This window comes from Ceratotherium simum, chromosome 38 (assembly GCF_057802395.1).
Source record: "Ceratotherium simum simum isolate JZ-2026a chromosome 38, ASM5780239v1, whole genome shotgun sequence".
Taxonomy (NCBI): Eukaryota; Metazoa; Chordata; class Mammalia; order Perissodactyla; family Rhinocerotidae; genus Ceratotherium; species Ceratotherium simum.
Genome location: NC_141937.1, coordinates 25,600,529 through 25,627,347, shown reverse-complemented (window position 1 = coordinate 25,627,347; position 26,819 = coordinate 25,600,529). Strand labels below are relative to the sequence as shown.

Sequence of the window (26,819 nt, the reverse complement as noted above, 5' to 3'; positions counted from 1 at the left end):
GTGCATATATTACCTACCCAAAATTCTTGTATTACATACACACTCTCTTCTAACAAAAAAAAGTTTTTATTTCAATTGTGGTACACCAATGTTGAAAAAGGATTTTTGTCAAGTTGATTAATTTCTAGAATATCCCAACTTAGATTTTTTTTTCTCTCTCAGTGGAAGACTTGGGTTCTGTTACCATTTTCCTGCAAATTGTTGGGAAAGTCAACCACCTCTGTGGACTCGGACTCTTCATTTGAAAATGATGGGCTTAGACTAGAGGGGATCTCCAAAAATCTCTTTCTGGTCTAAGATGCTATGATTATATGACTTGATTATGCAATAAATTGGCAAAGAGAAATCTGAGCGCGTGTCAGATATTGAGTCTTGGTGATGTGGCAGAAGTAATTGCATGCAACTACTATTTTTACCATATATTTCATTCTTAAAGCACACTTTATAAATTCCCTTTCATTTCTACTCCATCTTTGAAATACCAAGTAACAACAAAAGAGGCATTTTCAACTGAAGAAATTTATTTACTTTTTTTTTCTAGGTACATAGATGACATAATTATAGACAAGTTTTGATACACAGGAAAACCCTTCTGTCTACCTTTTTGCTAAATGAATCATCACAATAATTTTTACAATTTTTAAAACAATACACAGCTTTCTTGGGCTGAAGCAATCGCAAGAACATATTGGTACTGGTATATTACAGATACTTACAATGTTTAAGAATAGCAATGGAGAAAAATAAGTTATTTAAATACTGATTTCATATACAGAAAGTGCAATGTTGTTAGTTGTTATATAACTTGCTTGACAGTTTCTTGTTTTCTCTATCAATTTAAAATCAAGATAACTTGGACTCAGACTACTATATATTTTATTTTTTTCTGAAAATAATACAGTACACACAGGCAGCATTGACTTGGTGAATTGACTTCTTTTGCTGTAATTCTGAAAGCAAACTTTGCTATGTCAGAAACCGATTTCCAACAGACTAGTAATTTCCAATTTCACCTATACCCGGGTTCAGGACAGAGAAAAGGAAAGGCCTCTGACTAAGGAAAGGCCGTGAAATATCTACCTACTTCTTGGTTATCTGGGAATGTCAGTAGTGGTTGGGGTTGGCTGCATTGCCTCGTAGACAGCTTCAAAGTAAAAATTACACACAACAGGTGTGCAGATACCTGAGCCAAACTGCCTTCCAGGTTTCCTTTGTGCTTTCCAAAGACAACAATTTTCACCATTCCTCGACATTCTGTGCCAAGTGCAACTGATTCAAACTGGTTGTTGCCGAAGCCTCCCACGTGTCTGACTTCCAGCATCCCGAGACAGCCCCGAACCATCTCAGTCAAATGTCACAAACATTCAGGTTTTTCTAGGATCAACTAAAAGTTTAAAGCAAAAGAAGACCAAACAAATACTAAAGATAAAAAAAAAAAGATTAAAGAAAAGCACGATAAAGCAAAAACAACCCCAGACCCCTCGGATGAGGGAGACCTTCCCACGGAAAACTACTCATGGTCCCTGAATTTGCTTTTTCTACGAGAAGGCAATGATTCCCAAAGAAGACTGACAAAAATACGGTTTGGCATTCTCAAAACACTCAAACTCAGAAAATTCCCTTTTCTAAAGGTGCCACTGTTACCAAAATGAAAATCTTATAGTGAAAATGAACTAACGCTTGGAAATTCACAGAAGATTCCTCTTCTCCTCTGTTTCCTATTACACGACTCTGGCGTGGTCTTTCTGCTCAGCTTAAACCATGGGCAGGGGCTCTCAGGATGTGATGCTGAGGGACCACAGAGGAGGACGAGCAGCCCAATTTACAGCACCCACCTTACCACAGCCCTCGAAACACGCGTCAGAGATGCAGTTATAGGAGAACCCCGCAGCCTCGTTACAGTCCAAAGGGGCTGCTATGCTCATAGGAATGTCAGAAGCTGAGATAACAAAAACGGGCTGTTTTTAAGAGTTCAATAGAAATTTGGCAGCTTCAGTTTTTTATTCTACATTGCCACAGCTTCTTCACACGGCATCTTGTAGAAGGTGAATATTATTGAAGAAACATATATTATCTTAAAAAATGCCTACCAACGCATGAAAAGATTCATCACCTGAGAATATCCTTGTCCTCAGAAACGTGGATCCAGGTATATAAAGCAAACGCTAAAATGGCTTTGTAACTAATGAGATCTTTTTTTTTTTCCTGAGGGAAATTATTTGTTTTAGTGAGTAGATGAAATAGTACAGAACTTTTAATCAAGGCTTTGTGTTCAAAGCATTTCTATTGTAAATGATCGTATCCAATGCTTAAAATAGTGCTCATGATAAGAATGTAAAGGAAAATCATTTTGTAAGCAATGGAATTCTTAATTGCTTAGTTATCTAAATTTGTTTGCTAGAAAATCACACACTAAAAGAGGAGAAAACATGCTGAAATCAGTTGGAAAACAATGGAAAATATACAACTCGTTAATGCATGGCTAATGTGGTTTGGCTCCAAATGAACCTTTATTTGAATTAAAAGGGTTATCTAAACAAGAAAAGAAGGAAAACAATATCTTAACTATAAAATTGAAAAAAAAAAACCCTTAAAACATTTTATAAACGACTTCCCTTTTTAAAAACGTCTTTCTGCAATATTCAACCTTACAATGACTTTTTGCAAAGGGGATGTGTTAGCCGACGACTGAATTTTTGGAATGGACACGGTCAAGATTCCCAGTCAATACCGCAGCACAGTGACCACCATGGAACTAATACTAAACTGATTAAAATGAAAGAAAGTGACTGTACACACACACACACACACACACACACACACACACACACACACACACACACGATATCTTTGTGAATTTCAGATAGCTTTTTACTGGATTTGTGGTTAGTTTAAAAACTGAAAGCCAACATGAAATTTGCCTGATAAACACCCCTACAAAATAAGCCATGTTAGAACGAGACAACTAGAAAAGCCCATTTTTGCTGAAAACATCCCAGATATGTTAGGTGGCAGTCTAAGCTAAAGGTTTGGAATGATGGTTACAGGGCAGTGAACACTAGTTAGATAACTGCTTAAAAGCTTATATTAAGGCAAATAAAAGCTGATTGCTAGAAAGCAATTATTAAAATGTCTCTCATTTATCTAAAGGAGAATAGGACTTCTGTTTTCTCGTGCAGCCAGGGTTTCTTACTGTTGAACAAATGAGCATGGTCAATAGGGTACAAGAACTCCCCAGTCTGTTACTTTGGCCCAGCTAAAGCCCGTCTGGCCCCCAGGGATCCTGCAGGGTGACAGAAGGGTAAGGACATCGTGAGAAATGGGACAGGCTGCCCCTCCCTCTGCTCCCAGCCCTCTCCCAGCGCATCACGACAGACTGGAGCCACAGCACTTGTGACAGGTTGGCTTCTTGGTTCTTTCGTGTTCTGGAAATAAAAATAAGTGCTTGTCTTTTCTTTGGGGGTCAGAGAGAACCACACCAATTTCCTCGAGGGGGCTTTTCTGGAGAAGCGAGGGTCACTGGTCCCGTGCCAAGGTTTCACGCCGTTTGGCCACACACTGGGCCTTTCTCCTGGATCTGGTCTGCCTGTCCAGAGGAGGAGGAATTGCATCCGCATCGCAAGCACAGTGAAAGGGTGGCCCTTGTCCAGGCAGGTCCACTGTGGGTCTGGCTACATGGCCTCGGGGCCTGGTGGCAGTTTGAAGAGTCTGGCCGCGGACACGAGCTTGCTTATGTGTCTCTCCTCTGTGATGCCGGCCTCCTGAAGGCACGTGTGGGACAGAGAAGGCACTTGGCCCAGTGTGCTGAACCCCGCCTCAGTGAGGGTGCTGGCGTACATGGGCAGCCCGATGGAAACCAGCCAATCCGACATGGACGAGACGCACCCGGGAGAGAGGGGCTTCCTACAGATTTCCGTGAGTCCACCACTTGGGATCTGCACAAACAAAGACAGCAATTTTATAAAGACTCAATCTGTGCCATCAAGGGGTTCCTTCTTAGAGGCCTATAAGGAACAGTACTTAAAACATCACACTCCTAGACCATCAGAAAGCAATAATGCCACGAAATGTTAAAGACCACGCCTAGCATCAAGAATTCTCGCTCGGCTTCTCAAATGGGAGACAAATCCTCAAGGAAGTGTTTGAGGTTCTAGTAGGTACCTGGAATTAGATCTAACCCCAATTATGTGTCCAAGTCTCCAAACTCTAACCATTTACATGTCTAGCTATTTTGTCTCATGGTGATATGCTCTTCAATGAGTAAAGAGACAAACCTGTGAAGCAGTGTGAAAGTAAGATATTCAACGGGTAGGGTTTTTATAAAGTAGATTTTCCACTGTATCTTCAGTGTAGGTTAAGAACCAGAAAATTAAACATTTAATCAATAGAGTTATAAAGAATTTAAAATACAATACTACCAAGTGTTGGCTAGGGCAGGAAAATGGACACATATACTTGACTTCTGGGCAGGTCAAGTGCTACACCTTTCAGAAAAGTAATTTACCAAAAATTTGCAAATCCTTCAGATTTTGTGCAGTCTTGATGAAGCAAATCCTCTTGAAGGAATATATCCTCCAAAATTACCCTTAGAAGTCTACAAAGATTTATTGACAAGGATGCTCTTCACTAAATTATTTAACATGAAAAGTTGGACAAAATCTAAATGTTTCGACAACAGGGACTGGCTAAATGAGGCCACACTGACCCACTAGCACACTTTGAAATTTGATAATACAAAAGAATTTTTAGTAACAGAGAAATAGATTCATGATCTGAGAACTGAAAACAATTAGCTTTCAACACTATACATTTACTATTGTATATGTGCAGAGAAATGACGAGATGGATTTTTAAAAATTTTTCATAGTGCTGGGATTATGGATAATTTTCTTTCCAACACTGCATTTTTAAAACTTTGTAGACTATGTGTTCCTGATCCCCCAGGCGTCTGCTTGCTGTAGCTATAATGAACCCTGGGCTACTTATTGGCTGCCAGCACGCTCTTAATTAAGCTCTAGGACTAAACAGACTTCAAAAAGCTGAGTGAGGGGGCCCCAAAGCGCTGACTACTCACCGCCATGCGGTGCTGCTTCCGAAGCAGCTTCACGCGGATCTGGTCCATGTGGGCGGCCACGTCCCTCTCGGGCTGGTCTAAGTCTTCTGCGTATCTCTGCACCAGGGCCTCAGGGATCCCACAGCGGCCATGCTGCGAGGAAGGATAGAAATGTGTCATCAAGCTTGCAAAGATCTTGCTCCTTCTCCAAAACAGCAAATATAAGGCAGGAGAAGACGTTTAGCTACTGGAAAATAACACCAAGTCTTCATTTGAAGTGAGTATTTTCTTTATCAACAGGATGGATGATTTAGAGGGAATCCTTTTACATCTTGATCTTTCAGGCGGTAATGAGCTCTAGGAAGATGTTTTGAAACATAATTAAAGCAGGACACAATCATCTTATATTTTTGGGGCCAATTCCCTCATCTCACTGTATGTTATCATTTTGCAAAATGTTACTGAAGACAGTCTCCTAAACTGCAGAGAAGGGTGGACTTCTGCTCTACAGACGGCCCACTGTTTGTGCCTCGTCTGTTAAGAGCTGTGCCACCATCCACCACAGAGTTCTCGCTAGCCAGCCCTGGTGGTCTGTGGTTAAGATTCAGCACTCTTTACTGCCGGGGCCTGGGGTTTGTTTCCTAGTCAGGGACCCACACCACCCATCTGTCGGTTGTCATACTGTGGTGGCTGCATGTGGCTGTGACGCTGAAAGATCTGCCACCAGTATTTCAGATACCAGCAGAGTCACCCATGGTGGACAGGTTTCAGCAGAGCTTCTAGACTAAGACAGACTAGGAGGAAGGACCTGGCCACTCACTTCTGAAAAAACTGGCCATGAAAACCCTATGAATAGCAGTGGAGGATTGTCTGGTACAGCACTGGAAGGTGAGAGGATGGCGCAAAAAGACCGGGCAGGGTTCTGCTCTGCTGTCCACAAGGTCGCCAGGAGTTGGAATCCACTCAAAGGCCCTAACTAACAACAAAACGAGTCCTCACTACTTTCCATTCAAAGGGGTTTATTCACTAAATATCGAGGAGGAGGAGGATCGTATTGTAAGGCAATTGTAAGGCATTCATGGTCACAAGAATTTTATAACAAGGCCTCCCAGGAATGCACTATAACAAAGCATGTATTTCCATGAGTAGCGTACGGCTTCATCTACTACCATTTATTTGTCTTCAGTCCTTTTGGTATTGGTAGATCTACTCTTTTTTTCAAATGAGAAATGAGTTTTCATTATAGATCTCAATGTTTTTGGTACAATGGGATTTTTATACCATCTTCCCCCCATTACCTATACAGATAATTGTACAATACAATTATTACGTCTGAATAGGGTCCTACAATTTTCAAAGTATGTTCGCATTTATTTATTTGCTCCTAATAATACCTCTACAAGGTAGTTATGGAGGATATTATTAATTCTATTTTACATATTGGGAAATGAAATGGGGATTTGTTAATATCTAAAAACATACAGGCTGAGTTAAGACATGGAAACTGGAACTCAGGCCTGTCCTGTCTACTCAACCATCCTTTCAGGACCCAGTTCTAGTACTGATAGTTCTCCCTGCAAAGTACAGCCGCAAAAATTAAAAACAAACAAAGAAAAGAAAAGAAAACTCCGAGGCTGTATTTGCATTTAATGTGCACACTGTGTTCCCCATTGGTCCCAGTGCCCAGCAGCAGAGGTCCCGCCGTGGGTCACCTGCAACCTCACTGTCAGAACGGCCTCCGCCACCGGGCTGGCCTCCCCAGGCAGCTGCGGTCTTCCTCTCCCCTGGCTGCCTGACTTACACAGCAGGGGCCTGGGAAGCGGGCCAGGGCCTTCGATACCTTATCAGAATACGGCTCCTCGGTGAGATCGATGCCTTCGGCTTGCAGCTTGTTTTCGGTGAGCATTTCCAGATCGACTCCCCGAGAACAGGAGATCTTCCTGGACAGAGCTGGGCCCAGCTTCACGCCATGCTCCTGGAGGCTCGTGCTCTCCGGGAGCTCTGAGAGCCAGGGCGGCGGCCTCGCACTCGGGGGGCTGCCAGGCTCCTGCCCTGGGGCAGGCCTAGAAGCCCGAGGGGAGTGACAGTCGCTGGGGCCACTGGGGCCGCCCTTTTTCAGCGGCAGGCATGGAGCCTCAGGGCCAGGAGGGACAGGGTGGGGGCCGTTGGCGAGGCGCTCTCTGCTTTTCTTGGCAGGAACAGGTGGAGGCTGTGCGGGATTTCTCACCTGTGTCCTTGTCTCAGGGCCCCTCTGCTCAGGACCTGCGCCTTCCTTGGTGCCCGGGGTGTGACAGCTCCCTTCAAACTCCAATCCCTTTCTGTGGCCCTCAAGAAGCGTCCTTGATAAACTGTGTTTAACCCCGGGAGGGTGAGCATCACAGCTTTTGGGCAAGCACGGAGGAGACGATGTGGCACGTGAAGAGGCTGCTACGGAGCCCTCTAGTTTCTTAGTAGTCACTTTCTGAGGTTCAGAAAATCTCTTGCTTTGGGTCAGCAGCAATGCATTGTCCACAGCAGAGTCTCGTTCAGGGCTGGGAACCTTTGTGATGGAGGAGGTTGTCTTTTGTGGCACTTCAGGTGCAATCTGAGGGCAGGGTTCTGTCACCTCGCCAGGCACGTCTCTGTCAGCATCAGGCTCTCCCTGCAGGTCATCCAGTGAATGGGATCGGGGCCAGGTCTCCACGGTCTGGGGGCCCTCCAGGGTCTCATAGCTCCGACAGATGGAAACAGGGAGGCTTCTTCGGTTTTTATTCAAAGCCGTCACACAAGGCTGGTCACAGCGCTTGGAAGGGTGGGGGGTGAGACCACTGCCCAGCCTGCCGTCCTCTCGCTGCTTCAGGGCGTCCACTGACTTCACTAGAGGCAAGGTTGGGTAGTTGCCCAGCTGATTCCTGCTGAAAGACTTCAAGCTGGACTCGGTTGATGACTTGGCAGAGAGAAGGCCGGTTTTCCGAGTCTTGCCTGCAAGACAAGAAACTATTTTACAATCACATCTTAAAAAGCAAATCAATCAAATTGACGTATAAAGGTGTGCTGACATAATTGAAACCTCCAACTCCTATATCCCATTGTTGACTTATACTAAGGACATAAAATAGCCACTTATGACCATGAGTGATAGAGGGTTATTACGGTCCATTTTTAGTTTTAGAAAGAATTCTTAGTCTTATTAAAGGACTCGTGGACACTGAAATTAATTGAGTTATGTGGAAAAGAAATATGCTGTGTTAGGCAGTAAAATAAATCTAGGCCTAATGTCTGTTCCCAGATGCAGTAAGCGTGGAATAAGGTTGATCATCCATACTCCATTTAGAAACCACACTGATTTCTGTTTCGTGAGCACAATTTCCTAATGTCATGGTTGAACAGGGGAGGGGGACTGAATTTCGGGACAAGTTCTAGAAATGGTACCCCCTAAGGTTCACTGGTGACCAGGGAATTCTCCAATTACACCTTCCTCCAAGCCCCTCCTCCTCTTTGTGGTTTGTCCATGTGTGAAATAAATCCATCCTAGAAACAGTCCACCAACCTTGGTATAAATAAGTAAACAAGCTTAAGTGAGCATTTTGCCTGAGACAATCTACAAAATACTGATATGGTTCTAATTCCCAGTAAGCAAAAGCCCTGATTAAAATAAACTACCTGTCAGACTGATAATTGAACCATCAATCAGACATAATCCACTTATTTGAAAATTGTTGATTGATATTAACTGCTTGACAAGCTTTACTGAGCATTTACTATCTATGGGGTCACGCACTGTGCTAGATGCTTAGCTTTTACCAATACTTTCAACACACATACACACTGTAATTAACTGTCCTTCGTCACATTTCTGGTAAATACCATGTTTGGTGTGTGCTGTGACGCTGGGCTCAGGGGAATACTCCAGATGATAAGGCATAGGAGCCAAATGATCCTTGCCCTCAAGGCTTATAGAAAAAGATAAAAATCTTAAACCCACATTAGGTTTGGAAGGTGCAAAGAGATGGCTGGCTCTAATCTCTGGGAAGCCACCATCCTGTAACTGAAGGTTTTCTTTCTAGTCTACTGTTTCAGTAAACATTTCTAATAAATATTTTAATTTAGAATTTTGACATCTCCCTGTTAAGCGATCTCACCCTGCAATACATGAGCAGCAAGGAGAAATCAGGTGGTGGATGATTTGGTTGGTAGGGAGAGAAGGGGTGTGGATGGTGCCCACTCTAAGAAGAAAATGGAGACTTTTGGGTAAATGAAAGACATTCTCTGATAAAATCTCTACGTGTATGCTGTATAAATGGAGGGAAAGGAACAAAAAGGAAAAGCACGAGGCACTGTGACATCATCACAAGTGGTGGTTGGCCATGACTAGCAGAGAGAAAGCCAGATTCCTTCCATGATTTCACATGCTCTAATTTCAAACTGATAATATTAAATGTATCATGTCGAGCATAATTCCAGACACGAAGACTGAGGGATAAGAACAGTAGCTTCCTCAAATCAGACTTTTTGTTAATGATCCCATCTTTTTCGATAAGACACAAACCAACACGTGAAGTATTTTGCAACTAGCAAAGCAGAGTCATGGTCAAATAATGACGTCTTCCCATGTGAATAACGTGAGGCCTCAGACCCCAGCCACCCGTATGTTAGCAGCAAGCCAGGCTGACATCATGAGGCCTGGGCCTATGATTTCATTGTTACGAGGAGATCATTAGCCCAGTGTTACTACTGAATATACTGACAATGGTCCCACTTTTCAGTAATAGAAAAATCATCACAGATAAAATGGGATATATCCAGATAAAAGGGAAATACTTCCTAAGAAAGCATATCACATTAAACTTAAAGTTTAAAAATCAGTTAAAATGGAAAATTCTTAAAACCTCTTTGGTATCAACTTCAGAAATATTGCTTTCCTTCTTTTTAACTCTTAATATAAACTACACATATAAATTCCATGTTCACATCCTGCTTATACTGGAAAGATGCCCAAATTCACCTTGAGGCGAAAGGATGGTTCTTTAGCTTCTTTAATCTAGTCCTGAGCAGGCACCCCTGAATTCTCTTGAGCATTAAAAAGTCTGCCAGTGATATCCACAAAATCCTTACCAATCCAGAGCAGTCTGGAGGAGAATTAATTTACTGAAAATGTCTGGATATGGAAAGGTTATTAGCAGAAAGGAAAAACCTCCAGGACCTACACGAGGATTCTGATGCTCACTGGAACCGAGGAGTCCTGTGCTGCCGGTGGGTTTTGCGTCCCATCTTGACTGAGGCTCTGCTAACACTGGGATTTGGGGAGAACCGTGAGCTTCCCAAACTGATACAATACTTTAAGTGGCAGGGCTCATGGGTCAAATTTTGAGGTCCCCAAAATGCTCATCAGAATCAGAGTTAGAGTGAGCAGAGCAAGGCGCCCACGGGCACAGGTGGAGGAGGCGGTGGCTCTCAGAGACACGCATGCTCAGCTGGTACCCGAGGCTGGGCGCTGCCTTCCGTCTGCACCCTCCCCGCTCGCCTGCACCCCTCCAGGCCCGGTTTTGGGGCCCACGAGGGCTCTCAAGCTATTTTTTAATCACGATCTACAGTAAGAAAGACATTGACCTTCACATCCGTGACACACGTGCACACAGAGACACACAGACACGACTGAAACAAAGGTCACAAGTCACAACATCAATCTTACCTTTGGAATGCACCCTGATTTTTCCTACTCTGTGTTAGAAAACTGCTGTTCAGGACCCTGTAAACTGATTTCACAATGCACTCAAGAATTGCAACCTAGAGTTTACAAAGCTTGGCTTTAACAGGCGCTCAACACCTATTTCAACACGTGGGCTCCTTGACGGGGTTCCAATGGCAGCTAAAAACTCAACGCTGGCGTTTTTCATGACGGTCTTCAAGTGAATGACAGATTTAGGGGAACCTTTTACTATGGTTTCCAATCTTGCTATAATGAGAGTTTGGGGTCACAACAGGAAACCACATAGCCCCCTGTGGTAGCATTGAGTGCACTTCACCCTTCCACTTAAGACTCCTCTTCTGTTTGAGACCGGAAGCTTCTGGAAATTTCCTAGTGACGGCTTCCAGACTGCCAGGACAGGGAGGCCGCAAGACGTGTGGCCCTCAAATCGCCTCTCCCTCAGCAACTGCTTTCTACTTAGGCCGCATGGCTGAGGCGGTTAAGACACCACTGCTTTGTGACCCTGATGGATGCTCTACCTGGTAAACTGTTTTCCCAATGGACCTAACAGTTCCCAGCACTCAAATGCTGGTTTTCACTGCATAAAGAAAAGGACATAGGAGACACACAATTTAGGTTTTATAGCTGCAGGTATTTCAGAGGGAATTTATTCCCCTCACATAGCAGTCAGAAGGAAGAGATAGTGAGGCTAACTATATAGACTGGAAGGGTGAAGAGGTCGGAAAGGAAAAGATTATCACTGAGTTCATACGGTGATAGAATTATCTTTTTTCAGAAAATTGTATTTTGAAATCAGAAATTTTCAAAGCAGGAGTGTCTTTTTTTTTTTTTTGGTAAGGAAGATTAGCCCCGAGCTCACGTCTGTTGCCAACCCTCCTCTTTTTGCTGAGGAAGACTGGCCCTGGGCTAACATCTGTGCCCATCTTCCTTCACTTTATATGGGACGCCACCACAGCATGGCTTGACAAGCGGTGCATCGGTCCGCGCCCAGGATCCGAACCTGCGAACCCCGGGCCACCAAAGCGGAGCACATGAACTTAACCGCGATGCCACCAGGTTGGCCCCAGGGATGTCCTTCTTAATGAAGCTTCATTTATAAAACAGATCAAAGATGAAGTGTGGGGGTGCCTCAAGGTCAAGCCCTGGCAGGGCCCCACCCCCTCCGTGGCCACCATCCCTCACACCACCCAGGCCCCCCACGACCCGACCCCTGGGACACAGAGGGCTCCCCAGATCGAAGTTAAAACCCAGGGCTCTAGGCAGCATGAGCTCCTGAGGCAGAAGCTATGAAGTACGTAAGAAGCAGTGGCTCCTGTGAACACACCTTGCATTTACTTCTCCATTCCACGAAAATACTTTCCTAGTGAGAACTGGGACAGAATCACGCAGCTTGGATTAATATTTGAATAGGCAAAAGTGGGGAGGTACTGTGTTCTTAACTCTCAAGTGGGCAAAGCAGAAAAGATGCAAAAAAAAAAAAAAGAAAAAAGCCAAATCTATTTTCAAAACGTCTTGCTTTTAAAGGGCTCTTAGTTGGTTTGAAATCCGGACTTCCGGCAATTTCATATCTTTGTGGTCTACTTTTACGCTGCTTTTCAGAGTGAAATTTATGGTTGATCCTGTTCTTCCAAAATCTGCTTATGGAATGTCTTCTCTGTGCATGTAACCACGGAGGGTATATTTTAAGTAAACCACTGATTCAAACTGAGTTCATCATCTGCAGTGGATATGGGACTCAACACTCCAACTAAGGGCAAAAACACATATTCTCCAATAACTTCCAGTAACTAGACCATGGGAAGGGCTGGCCAATGATGTGAAGTTTGGGGACCATAACTCTGAGCCCCAGTCATGCTCTTTGAGGGAGAAGGAAGGAAATACCGTATTATATGTGGGTAGTTATGTTCTTTCTAGCTGTTCTGAAGTTCTGAGATTTTTTTAAAACAAAAATGTAATATTTTAAGATTTAATCATATACCCTTTATTTATTCAGAGATCTAGCTCCCACAAAAATGAAGCGATGGCTATTTGGATAAAGTCAGTCTTTTCATTTTCTTTTAATAGGAATTTAGATATTTTCATACTGTCATTTTTGATGATAGACCACTGCCCGAATCTATCTTCTCAACGAAGGAGTCATTCTGCAACTATGACACCCAAGCTTACAAGCATGCTGCCTCCCTGGGCGGTGTCCGGACACTGAGGACTGCCCCTGCTCAGGCCTACTGTCTACCTAAGAAAAAAAACTGAGCTGAGGGATGATGATGATACCGAAGGAATTGAACCTTCCTGCCCTGGCTGTGCATCATATTCTCAGAGGGGGTCCTCAAAATCCTCCTCACATGGAAATGAGAGACGCATGAATGACAGTCCCAAACACTGGGATAGTCTTGCTCCTCAGAATAAACAAACAAATCAATGGGCAACGAGGTCTTCGATGGTAGGTGTTGCCTTTTCCCTTGTTTAAAAAGAAGTCCATTTATTTTAATCTAATCCATGGCTTCTGAAGGTACTTATAACAAATAGAAACTAAGTCCTTCCTCAAAGTTCAGCTAAGCCCAGATGGCCCTGGCTGATGCATGACGACATTAAGTAGTTAGAGCACGGACTTGAAAACGCTTATGGTATTGAAAAATACGATCTGAAATACTGTCGACCATTGACCGGGAGCCTGTTAGGAGCCAGAGCGGTGCCCGGGAGAAACACGATCTAAAGGAAAAGAACGAGGGCTTCAGTTACTATCTCATCTCTCTGAGCCCGAGTGGCCTCATCCATCAAATATGCATGACAGTATTTGCAGGATAATTAGTAATTGCATACACAGGCACCTAGCCCACCGCCCAGTTCATAGTCAGCTAGATATTAATAATATATCATTACTTTGTTTAATCCTTAGAATAATCTATAAAAGAGAAACTCCCATAGTACTATTTCAGAGGTAAGGGGGCTCAGAGACATGAAGTAATTTGACCCAAGTCTTCAGGTATGCCCTATTCAGATTCAAACCCAGGTGTCCTCACTCTGTCCACATTGTCCACAGCTCTTGTCATGATCCACCCGGGGGGCTAAGACTCTTAGGGCTTCAGGACCACAGAAGGTTTAGAGTCCCCTTCTCCAACAGACAAGTTTGGTCTTAACGCTCCATTTACGTGCTAAGTGGGATGGAGAACAACTGATGAGAAGACCACTGCACACTCATTTCTCAAAAACGCCAGTTGCCTAGGTTCTTGAGAGATGGTCATCATTCCTAACGATCTTAATTAAGCACCAATACTCCTGGAAAAATTCCTCTCCCTAGTGCTAGTATTCCCCAAAGCAATGGCTCAGGGGGAGGAAACGTGGTCATTAGCCAAAGCACAGGTGTCCAGAAACGGCCCAGTGACTCGCATATTAAGATGCTTTCATGGTGGTCTACGCCTACATTACCATTTTCCAGGTTCTCACTGCTCTCGTAGCACCCTGAGTCCCGCGGAGAGCATCCACTCAGGCCCTGGCTGTCAACCAGCAGCTTCTCCTGGGATCCGGACTGGTCGCTGTTACCTGAAGAAGGTGGACACACAGCACGGAACCATCAGGGGAATGAAGAGCAGAGGTTTCCAAGTCAACCAAATCCTGATTTCATCCTCGTTTATCACCATACATTTCTAAGCCTTGGACTTTTGGAAGACAACGAATTATTTTCAAGTAAATGAGATAAAAATGAATGCATGAGATCATAAAACATTTTTCTCTTCAAATTAAGCATCACATAAAGATAAATTTGGAAAAAGAACACATAGTTGGAATACGTCAATGCCTTTTAAGTTACCAAGAGGATGACTCCGGCCTCAGGCCAACCAGGGACAGGGGAAATTCAGAGCATTGTGTCAATGGGGGAGAAGAGCAGTCATAGTCCTCTCTGAGGGATGGTGCCATGGAAGGGAAGCAAAGAGTGAATCCATGCCCTTTTCACAAGGAGATATTAGGTCGTACTCTTCTTAGAGAGCTATAAGACTTGTGTTTCAAGTTACTTGTTAAAAGCTTTCCAAATTTGGGAGCTAATAGAGAAGCGTCAAATGAAATATCAAATTTTATTAGCATTTAGAAGCATTCTTAGCCCTTGGTGACACACGCTGCCTCTTGTATTATTTCATCGGGAGGAAGGCTGGCACAAGGGGACATAGACTCGTAAACCCACGAGGGGCCAGGGCAAATCCTTTTGTTTTTGTTGTTTGGAATGTGTTAGCAGGTTTTCTTTCCTTTTTGCCTCCTCCCTTTGTCTTGGGTCAGCATTTCTAGTCCCTGCACACAGAGGGAAGACATGGAAAGCTCAGGAAGCCCTAACTTGGACACTAAATAATGAATACTCTTGGGGCTGGCCCAGTGGCGCAGCAGTTAAGTGCGCGCGCTCTGCTTGGGTGGCCCAGGGCTCATGGGTTCAGATCCCAGGCATTGACCTAGGCACCGCTTGTCAAGCCATGCTTGATGGTCGCTTTATATGGGCAGTGTCCCATATAAAGTAGAGGAAGATGGGCATGGATGTTAGCCCAGGGCCAATCTTCCTCAGCAAAAAAAGAGGAGGATTGGTAACAGGTGTTGGCTCAGGGCTAATCTTCCTGAATACTCTTAAGTTGATGACTAAAAGTGAAAGATCCTCATTCTAAGGAACTCTTTTGAAGAGAACATCAATGTTAAACCAAAGTTTGCCTGGAGTAAGCCACATAGAAAAAAACCACACGGGCCTTCACCACCCAGCAGTGTCACTCTGCATGTCCCGCAGAGGGCACGTGTGGTCCTACATGGGATCGTGTTGACATGAAGAACATCTTTGTGTTATTATGCAGAGTAAGTGCCTGGTCACATGAAATGGAAACCAAGAAAACATGTTCTCCATAAAATAACTAGATGCATGATGAATGGCTTTAATTTCTTTTCCTTTCTCTTCACTTCCCCTCCCCCCACCATATACACACACACACACACACACAAAAAATCAATAAACCAGAAATCTGATGCCTCTTCTCAGGTCATTAAAAAAAAAACTGCAGGAAGGCACAGGGCTGCCATTCCACATACGCCCCAGGTGTTCCTACTGTCACTCGCCACGTCCTGTTTGCATTTCTCACATGGAAAGCATTTCATAACAGAAATCGTGGCAGAGTAAGTTCTTAAATTAGAATCCCAAATTAACCAGTGCTATTTTTAAGATGATTAATGAAAAAACTAACTAGTTGCAAACACAAGAGCAAATCCTTCCCCCTCCCCCGCACAAACAGTGGAACATTCTAGAATGATGTCCTCATTGTGTGGATGAGTTTGCGGATTTGGAGTGGCCTTTGTTCTAGCCTAGCATGTTATTTAGGAAAATGATACTTATAAAATGAGGGCTTTGAGCTATCAATTACAACCCAGGAGGAGGAATCAGTGTGGCTTGTCCTTGGCGAGACGGTTCAGCGTACCACTGCGGCCAGAACAGCCTCCAAAGTGCTGACCAACGAGAATGAAAGAGAAAACCTGTCCCCTGCCCCTGCATGAAAATGCAGACCATGTCTGCATCTTTGGGGATGCTACTCTCATCAGACACAGCAGGGTACCTGAAGTTGTCACAGGGAGAGAAGGGGTCTCTCGAGTTGCATGAAAACCGCAGTTCAATTTACAAAATCATTAGCCATGTGTCGAGAGGCTAGAGTCAGTTTCTTCCCAGAAAATCCTATCAGCAGCTACTAAGCAAGAACCCAACTATCAAGTTTAGCCAGATTCCCTAAAACGAAAGCCAGTGTTTCCTAAGTTGTTCTCCCTCATTAGGGGGGATGAAGAGGTGGGATACCCTTAGATGGGCTGCAGCTTCAAGGCCACAGCCCTTCCCTGCACTTATTAGCATGAATGCCAAGGTACAAACGACAAGAAGGAAGGCAAGCTAGACCATGAAAATCCTCACAGTCAAATAAGAGTGGAGGACTGCGTTGTGGGGCTGAAACCGCATTTGGGCATGACCTGAACTTGGGCCTGAAGGGACTTTGCTTGGGATAAAGCTCTCCCCTACCCCCATGTCCATACACACACACACACACACACACACACACACACACACACACACACAAACGGAGGAAGAACATGCTATGTCATTGATGAGATATCCAAACACCAAAAGGTGCTTGTGTGTGAGGACAGACACCACCTTCTGGAGAGCAGTTACTTCAGGAAGGAAGAAGGGAAAGGAACACGAGTTTTGGAGAGCAGGTCTTTCAATGGGCTTCTAACATTTATTTCTTCAAAAAATAGAGATTGAAGCAAATATGGCAAAATATTAACTTTAGTTATATGGGAGTATCTTGCCCAGCCAAGGGTTAATTACTTCTCAGAGCTCAAGAGGAGCGTTTTCTTATTGAATAGGTTGGTTAATGAATAGGTGAAATTCATCAGCTCCTGTTAAAGAAGAACAAAACGTCTGAAGTGAATGGGTGGAGCAGAGAATTCTGTATTGTGAATTCCCAGCCTAAAAGATAGCTCCTCTTTACAGCCCATGAACAGAATTCAGTGAGCTCACAGCTTTTATGTAGTCTATTTGAATACACTGTATCCTTTGCTCCATTAACCCAGTCTTCTCAGAAGTGGACATGTGGATTTGTTTTATTTTTCTCTGTACTTCTCTGCGTATTTGAAATGACTGCTGATTAAAATTCTTATAAAAATTATTTTCTGAAAAGAGAGCTTTCATTTGGCAGCCCTGGGACAGTGGGTTTGGGATCAGCATAATTAACTGCTCTCAGACAATTAGAGTCTTTCCCAAATGGAACCCTGTGTGCAGGCCGGCATTGCCCGTGCACGCATGCAGTGAGAGGCTGCCGAGGTCTGACCGCCAAGTCGTGCTGCAGATGTGCCTCTCGCTCTCGTGGGAGGCTGAGCTACAAAGTTTACAAGATCTCCAAGATCTCAATAGATCTCTGGATCTGTCTAGTGTATAGAAATTGAGTTTGACAGAAATCTGTTGTATTCCCGTGTTACCAGTTACTTAGAGAGAGTACTTTTCAAACCCAATGAATTTAACTGCCCTTAATGTGAAATTTTATAATCCTAGAATAAGTCTGGACCCAGGCTCTCGGCACTAATTGCCACCCCTGAGCCCTCGAAGCCCTTGTTTTAGAACCAATGAAAGGAAGCACTGCTTCATGTATTAGGGATGTTCTAAACAGTGGCACAGCATAGGTTCGAAATGGGATTTATGAAGAAGCCAAGAGCTCTCCTTAGACTTCTGAGTGAGCATCACGATGGGCAAAGATTCCCTCCGACAAAATATCTCTGGTGCAAATTGCAGGACGTGGTCCCAGGGGGACAGAGGTGAGCCAGTGTGCACGGCAGAGACTCAGCACAGATCCGGCCTCAGACCCACTAGTAAGCTTTGCTCCTCCTATGTTCTGAATGCAGAAGGAAACGTAATGGAGAGGGTGTATAAACCAGCTGTTCTCAGTGGCTGAGTAAGAGCGAATGAGCTCTTTCATAGAGCAGATGTGGTCCGGGAGACTAGATGATTTAACACTAATTGATATTAATATAGCTGGGTGGCCACACCAGGCACTGGGCCAGGCTCTTTACACATAACCTGGCCATAGATCCCCAAGGTGTCTTTGTGGGGACTCCAATACTAAAGAGACCTGGTATTACAGTGATATTAACTACGAAACACAACTCCTCTGAATCTATCCCTAAAGGCAGTGTGTTTACCTAGGGCTCATCTATTTGATGGCATGTGGTGTTCTATGTTATCAGTTAATTTAGAGGGAGTATCTGTTAAGTAGAAGTGAATTTCACTGTACTGAGACACTTGCTTCCATGTCTCTTGGGCCTGATACACTCAATAATGTACAATTTTTTTTCCACCATTAAGCATGGTTTTGGTGTGTCTTTTAGCAATAGAAATGCTATTAGCTACTGATATCCTTGAAGCAGAGCCCTTGAAAGAAAATGCATTTGAATTCAATAACTGGAAAGGATAGTCTCGTCACAATGAATAATTTCAGGAATATTTTCCATGTCAGATTGAAGAATAAAGAGCAAGATAAGACTGGGTTAATGGAGCAAAGGATACAGTGTATTCAAACAGACTACATAAAAGCTGTGAGCTCACTGAATTCTGTTCATGGGCTGTAAAGAGGAGCTATCTTTTCGGCTGGGAATTCACAGTACAGAATTCTCTGCTCTAGCTATTCACTTCAGACGTTTCCTTCTTCTTTAACAGAAGCTGAGGAATTTCACCTGTTCATTAACCAACCTATTCAATAAGAAAACAGGCCTCCTGTGCTCTGAGAAGGAATGAACTCTTGGCTGGGCAAGATACTGCCAGTTTGTCGGTTACTTTTGTGCCCAGGTGTCCTAATGACCTGCTGCAGGCTGCACGTCCCAACAAGACCGAAGGTGGGACTGTGTGTCATAAGAAAACTGCAATTCAAACACTGGTGCAGCACTATCCTCAGCTATTACCCAGAAACACAGCAGCAAAGGGATCGGCAGGCAGTAAGGTTTTCTTTTGCTCCCATGTTAACAGGAAGGTCTGCACTGGGAGTTTATATGACTTTGTGCTCTTTGACGTAATACAAAATCGACCCTGGCTTTGGAAAGAGTAGGACCAACGAGTGACTGCAGGGACCTAAGCAGATGCTGGCAGCTTCGTGGAGGCACTGGTGACCTAAGAACGTGGCTGATCTAACAATGAACACTCATGGGCTGGGAGAGACTTACTGTCATATTCCTGCAGCAGCTCCACCGCTGTCAAGAGAACAGCTCTGTGTTCCGGGTCCCTGATGTTTAACTCATCCAAGTCCTCTTCCTCCAGGAGCTTAAAGGTGTCCAAATCTTCATAGCCATTGAACAGGAAAGTGGGCATGTGCTCCTGGGAGGGAAAGAAGCTCGTCAGCAGGCCCAGCCATGTGATACATGATGGACAACCAGCCTCCAACCTCTAAAAAGTCATTTTCCACAGTCATTTTTATGCTATTGAAAGATCAGTAAGTATCACTCGTAACCTACTCTGTACCCTCCAGTCCTACAACTTAGCAGGCAGGCAGGGCGTTCCATTAATCATGGGTTAAGAAGATGGACACTGCAGGCTGGGACAGACTCCACTGGCTTGCATGTTAATTGTGCCCTTGCTTGGAGCTGATGCCTTTAATGCCATAGGGCGTACAGTGGAGGAGATTGTTCTTTCATTTACAGAGCTCTTGAAATCCAACTCAGAAAGGCCCGTGACTTCCTCAGGAGTAAGAAGGTTTTTGCAAGGAGGAAACAGACCTACGTCTGCAACCCCACTCCACTAGACGCTGGGAATAATGGTGGAGAGAGACAGGAGGGCAGAGCCTCATGGCCTCCATGGAGCCGAGTGAGCATGGCGCCCTTCCTGGTAGTACCTCGAAGCTCACAGCTCTTTGAAAGCTGCTCTTGGGGTGAGAAGGCAATTTTGACCAGGGACTTTTGCTATTATCCACAGCAGAGGTAAACAGGAGCCTTAGAACATGGGGAACTACTTTGGTAGAATGATGGATACTCGTTACAGTAATGGGCCGCCTTGTTGGACCACATAAACCAACCCCTACCCTTTCCTGAAAGTGCCCTCGCTTGCTTAGTTTAGAAGGAGCAGGCAATGTGGAGTAACGTGTGACCAGAACAGGACGGAACTGACTTTCAGGTTAATCCGATCAAGGAGGTCCTCCACGGACTTGGGCTGGGGTGGTCTTCCCTTTCTCCTCCTCCTGGTGGGGCGCTTTGGCTTCTCCTCCTCCTCGTTTAGCACATCCACGTAGATGAACTTGAATGTGCCCACCTTGTTGTTCAAGAGGCCCATCCAGGTGCCCATGGGCGGTTTGCTGATGATATCGATGATGTCTCCTTTCTGTGGCCCAGGAAACAAAAATCTTTCCATTAGGCACATTTCTACGCATGAAGCATGAATCAATCAGATGTGTTAATCACGCAGACATGAAAACACTAATAAGGCCAGAATCAGGGTCACACAAGTCACCTTATACGATTGGGAGTTTGGCAGAGGGCCAGACAGCGCTTCTAACTACGCTGGAGTTCACACAGGCCTGAGGTGGTACCCCCCCCATCCTGCACCACAGGATGAAGTGCGCTTATACTGTCTCCCAGGGCTCAGGGCGAGGTGGGCACTGGCTCTCTGAATGCCTTGCCATCATCCAGTTGATGACGATGCTCCTACTTCTTAGAGAAAGAATTTCCCACCAATCAAATGCCAGCAGCAATCCCTGTCCTCTAACTGCTTCATACATCTTGTGGAACTCCATCTGTCCCATATAAATATCACTGATCACACAGAGAAGGCAGTAAGGTTTCTTCAGCTGGAGAAAGCACAGAAACTGGAGGGTAGAGGGCAACAGGAATTCTAGAGGGAAGCTGAGGTCAGAGGTCAGGGCCAGGGGGATGAGGTGGTGACCAAAGAGGATTAACACAAGACCCGCCTCTGTCCCAAATGCTGGCTGGTTCTCTGTTACCAAGACTCTGTAACCAAGACACTGGGCAGTAGGCACCATAAATAGCCCAGCATTCAACAGCAAGGACAAGATCACCTCTTAAAGAAACAAAGAGCCCAGGTGTGGGCCAGGCAGAGACACACCTTGAGTTTGAGCGAGTCTGTGTCATAGGGACTGGGCGTGAAGTCAGTGTGCACCCTGGCACGCCCGCAGAAGGGGCCCCGGTAGGGGGGCTCCTCGTCATCACCGTCTTCTGACTTGACACTCTCCCTGTTGCTGGTCGAGGAGTCGGTGGTGCTTACAGTTTGACCACCTGTAGAGGAAAAACAGAACAAGGGTAAATACACATTTTCCGCACAGCAAAGCTCAAAGGCATTGAAGGTATCAAAGATTAGGAACCCAAGGGCAGAGACGGGGAGTCCTGAGCCACAACCACGTCAGGACCAGAGCAAGGCCCAGTTACGAGCCCAAGGAGGATCTGAGTTTTCTGATTGTTATCCCTCATTAGGCCCCTAACTGGACAGGGGACTCCAGCAAGTATCTTTAGGACCCAGGAATCCAGGTGACACAGAGACTCCCTAACAGAGGACACCACCAGCTTTAATACTCATGACCTCAGGCACATCATTTTTACTCCATCTTACACAGGAGGAAACAAACTCAGAGAGGTCAGGCAACTTTCTCAAGGCTAAATGCTTTTAAAGTGGTGGATTTACACCTGGTCTCTTGCCCCAGACCATTCGGTCGTCACCACCATTGGTCCAGGAGTGGTTGAACAGCATTTGTCATCAGTGACATTTATAATTCTCCTCTCTCCCCTCATCTCTTATTTTGTTGGTCATCTTCACGGCCTTGAAGACGTGACTTATTCCCCTCCATCCTCCAGATCCTTCCTCTAAGATGCTTTCTCTATCTTCTCTGATCAAAATCCATCACGCCCTCTTTTGTGCCACTGCTGTACATCTACTGCTGAACAAATGCGACTCTAAGTCCAGTTAGTTTGCAGGTCTGTCTCTCCAACAGCACCCTAAGGGTAGGAACTTGTCTTATTTATCTTTAAATGGCCTGAACCTGACGCTCAGTGCAAGTCTGATATTGACTCCAAAGGAAATCATCCACTACGATAAACTGGACGCACTCATTGAGCTCTGCCCGCTCAGGGAACTCCGAAGACTCTCCACAGACCCTCCGGCTTTGAGCTTAGGCTTGTCCACACGTTCACTGTCAGGCTGTGAAGATGGAGGGGAGCCAGGCATCCCGTCGAGGGCCGAGTCCTGAAATGGGTTTCCACAAGATTAGCTTTCATCAGAGTGGACAGGTGTCACTGTGTAATTCACAGCCATTTAGCTTCAACTAAATCAATCGGATCCATCTTTACGCCCATATTTCATGCTGTACCCAACATTCTCCTCCTTTTTAATCTCGACTCTTGCTTCATTTTAAAGTCGTGGCTCGTGTAATTATTAATTAAGCACTCAAAAATTATTTTTCACGCTCACATAGATGTTCTTGAAATCTCCGAGAAAAATCTATCTACCTCTTAGACAAAACATTTCACTAAAGGCTTAGAGACTCTTAGCATCCTCCCCAGTCCAGGAATAGAGCTGGACTTCAAATGCAGATCAGGTATAATCCTCTAGTAACGCAGTATCTGGAAGTACTACTATCAGAGAATATTTAATCTATTTGAAGGGAAATATTTACACTCAAAAAAGTGTATTCCTCGTTAAAAAAGAAATGGCCCGATTCTTAGGTTTCTATTACACAAATTATTGAAACTGGCTAATGAAATACCAACTTAGGACCCAGACATACAGCAAATATACTATTTTTCTGTCTACGGTAAAATTTCCATATGCCACCCTTCGGTTTTAGCTTCTTTTACATGTTGTTAGTAAAAACCTGTGAAGTCCCCTTCAGATCAGAATGCTCACGTTAGTGACTCAGCAGTGACTTTCCACTTTTCAGGTGCCTATTTCCCATTAGTTTGGTTGCCCTTCATTTGCACGTACAAGTATAGCAGGCTATTGGACTAGTGGTGTTATACAGACAGACAGAATGGTTTATTTGCCAAAATAGAACACTCTCTGGCATATTACACCGCCTCATGAGCACAAAACCATCCCTTCGAAACCTGTTATGTGCACAGCGCTGAATCATCAGAAGAGTGTTGACGGGCCTCTGCAAACATTTAAGGATAACAGCAATGGCAGCTTCTGATCCAGAACACATTTGTGCTTTACACGTGAGGAAAGTAAGCAAACAACCTCAACAACAACAACTACACACACAGGTGCCATGACTGGAAAGTTACTGAAGCTGCAAAGTATGAATTCCTGAATACATTTTCATTCCTCCTTTCTGCATCATGAAACAAGTCATCTTTCCAAATAAAATCTTTTTTTTAATGCTTCTGAAAAAAATTTATATATTTTGAAAGATAACAATATGAAATATACATCTCTGATACTGGATGTTGTCAAATGCTTTTAAAAATTATTTATTCATCACGTATTTGTTGATTATCTACAAGAACAGGTATTATCCCAGATGCTGGGCATATAGCAGAACAGAGCAGACAAAAAATCCTTACCATAATGGTTGGTATACTGCCTAAAAAGTTAAGGGGAAAAAAAACCTTGCAACATTAATTTTCTCTCTCCATAAAGCATTATAATGATCACTTATTCCTTCCTTTATTTTTTTTACTTATGTGAAATGATTGCTTTAAAAAAACAGAGAACTAAGAATACAATATAGTAGTAAAATTATAGAAAAATGCTCAAAATGACATTAAAGTTCTATGCTCATGATCCATAAAGCAGAAAACTCCTGGGAATGTGAAGTTTACAGAAGCTTTTAGTGGATGTTTCAATTCGGGGGGGAAAGCCAACTAAATAAAGTGCTTTAAATCCGTGGTGCTGCTTTCACTGGTGTGAAGTCTGCTTCAGAGCAGGGTGCACAGTTTGCTTCACTGCTGGGCAGAAATACAGACCTGCCATCACTCCACACCCATATGGACAAGAAATGAAAAGAATAAGGAAAACAACCATGGGGAAGACACACTGGAGGCAGCCTAGACTTCCACTCCCTCTAGAGGTCTAATAAGCCAGAGTTTCTCAACCTGAGAGCTCTCAGCATGTCGGATGGATAATGCTTTGTTGTGGGGGCTGTTATAAAATGTTTAGCGGCATCCCCATCCTCTACCCACTAGAGGCCAGTAGCACCCACCCAACCCCACCCCACCCCACTCCAGCTGCGACTATCAAACATGTCCCCAGTTATTGCTCTGGGGTTGGTGGAGGAGAAAAATCACCACCCCCAACCCCTCGAGAACCAGTGTAATAAACTGAAAATGTTGTGCGGGCTTCGTTTGAATCACACTGCGGGCGGCTGCCCAGCCAGCGTTCAGTGATTCAGACGGAGGATGCTTGGCTTTTAGCTCACTATGTCCACCAGAGGGCAGCAGCTGAGCAAAAACGTCTCTTTCCCTGCTCTTTTTATTTGGCAGATAAAGCGGCATTGCTTACACGTTTCAGGCAACCAGCTCAGACACAGGCACTGCAACAGACTACAAAATGAACGCTCTGGAGGGGAGAGTGTTTTCAAAATTGAATGGAGAGGCCCAGCTCTCCAGGGCTCTTTATACCCTCCACTCATATAATTAAGATGGACGCTCGCCATGTTTCTAACGATGAAATTATAGAGCTGGGGGGAGATCAATTCTGTGATATCTTAATGGCTGCGGACAGGGCCAGTTAGTAAAACACCCCCAGGAAACATGGTTACTATCGGTGCCCTGTATCCAGGAAGCGCTTTCTGAGTTGACTTCTCAGACTTGCTATGTGCTTCTAGAACAACCTATGCTACTTTTGAAGAGTCTCCTAAGAAAACTTGAGCGTCTTTTTCTGGTTTGATTCTGGTGACATCCATTGTGTGGCAAGGGCTATTTTAGAAAATAACATCCTTCCTTTGTGTTCTAAGTTTTAGTGCGTATTGCACTCAAGAATCATTTCTTTGCATGTCTGCCTTTCCTCTCGTCTGTACGTAGAAGGCAGGGCCTGCATAGTGTCTTCCCAGCATCCAGAACAGTGCTAGGACACCCTAAGTGCTTAATAAATGTTGGCTGAATTGAATGTTTGTCTACACGAACTAAGCATGGTCGTGAAGCCTGGTTAATGCCAATGAGTGTATTCGCACCATTTAAATTCCAGACTGACCATCCTTGGCTTCCTTTATCGTCAGAAAGAACTAAGGGGGCTTTCTGCTCGGCCATCACATACCTGTTCAGAGACAGAGCTGCTGTATTTTTTAGACATTCTCCTCTTCATTGTCTCTTTAACCGATTTCACCTTTTTTCCAAGAGAGATGCGGGAGGCAGTGGGTGATTTGATTACTTCTTTGTACACAAAATCTCCTTCTTTACCCTGCAAGATAAAATGTTGTAAGTTCCTTTAATCACAGAAAATGAAGCCCCCAGACAGGTTTTATTATTATTCAAACCATTAATGTTCTACCTCTCAGAAAACATTGGCATCCCCCAGGATCTTGAAACTGTTCCTATGTTAACTCAGTGCCGTACTATTTTTCTTTTCAATTAAAAATTAAAATCTGACTACGGGGCTTTTATTTGTTTGTTTAGAGTGGGATGTGAGTCACTTTTTATTTTATTTAATCTTAGTACATTCTTCTCCTATTATACTTATTTCTACCATTTTAAATACCCAAGGGGATTGCATTTCATCATTAAAGAGTGATTTAGATGAACCAATGTTCACGTAATGCCAGCAGTCAGGAGGAAGAGAAGGATGATACTACTGAATTTTTCTAGGAAGGTGGTTAAGAATGAAATGGAAAAGACTCAGTCATTGGAAATCCAACATCTGATCGGATTTATACTACCATAGAGCTGAGTGTGGTCAACTGCTTAGAGTGTGTAAACTTCCTTTTCAGAATCAGGTAGACTGTGGTCACCTCCCATTCTATTCTGCATTGGAACAAAACAACTTTGCCAAGAGAAAGAAAAAAAAAATCATACTTTCTCTCTCTTTTTTTTTTTTTGCTGAATAAGATTGGCCCTGGGCTAACATCCGTGCCCATCTTCCTCTACTTTATAGGGGACGCTGCCACAGCATGGCCTGATGAGCGGTGCATCGGTCCGCACCCAGGATCCAAACCTGCGAACCCCGGTCCCCGGGTCGCCGAAGCGGAGTGCGGGAACTTAACCACTACACCACTGGGTCGGCCCCAATATTTTCATTTTTAAAAGACTGACTACATAAAATTATTGGTTTATGAATCAATAAAATTTGATATCCAAATAAAACAGTTTTATTCTTCCAGGATATTTTCAAACACTTCAAAAATCACAGATGGGTGGGTTAGCTGACACAGGATCATAAGAAACAGAATGCATGGAATCTTAGTTTCACAGTTTTATGACAAAATGCATAAGGGGAAAACAAAACTGTATGTAAAAACCAACCTACACCCCTGGGGCCTGAAAAAGCAAACCTTAGGGAGAAGAAGTTGTACACCACAGAGTGGCCTGTCCCCAGACTGTGATCCAGAAGCAAGAATCTTGGCCCCAAGGAGACTGGGTTCATTCTAAGACCTA

General features: G+C 44.1%; 1 protein-coding gene across 1 annotated transcript in view; it reads right to left on the bottom strand.

The window, feature by feature from the left end:
• Positions 1-500: 500 nt before the first annotated feature.
• SASH1 (SAM and SH3 domain containing 1) overlaps positions 501-26,819 on the bottom strand; it is a 180,441-nt gene continuing 154,122 nt past the window's right edge. The window contains exons 12-20 of the mRNA XM_087425207.1: positions 25,486-25,629; positions 22,341-22,476; positions 21,346-21,515; positions 20,395-20,604; positions 19,458-19,608; positions 14,169-14,282; positions 6,894-8,014; positions 5,075-5,206; positions 501-3,935 (exon numbers count right to left, since the gene is read on the bottom strand). Coding sequence (XP_087281333.1) covers positions 3,672-3,935; positions 5,075-5,206; positions 6,894-8,014; positions 14,169-14,282; positions 19,458-19,608; positions 20,395-20,604; positions 21,346-21,515; positions 22,341-22,476; positions 25,486-25,629 — 2,442 coding nt within the window. The 3' untranslated portion in view covers positions 501-3,671. The remainder of the gene's footprint in view (positions 3,936-5,074; positions 5,207-6,893; positions 8,015-14,168; positions 14,283-19,457; positions 19,609-20,394; positions 20,605-21,345; positions 21,516-22,340; positions 22,477-25,485; positions 25,630-26,819) is intronic.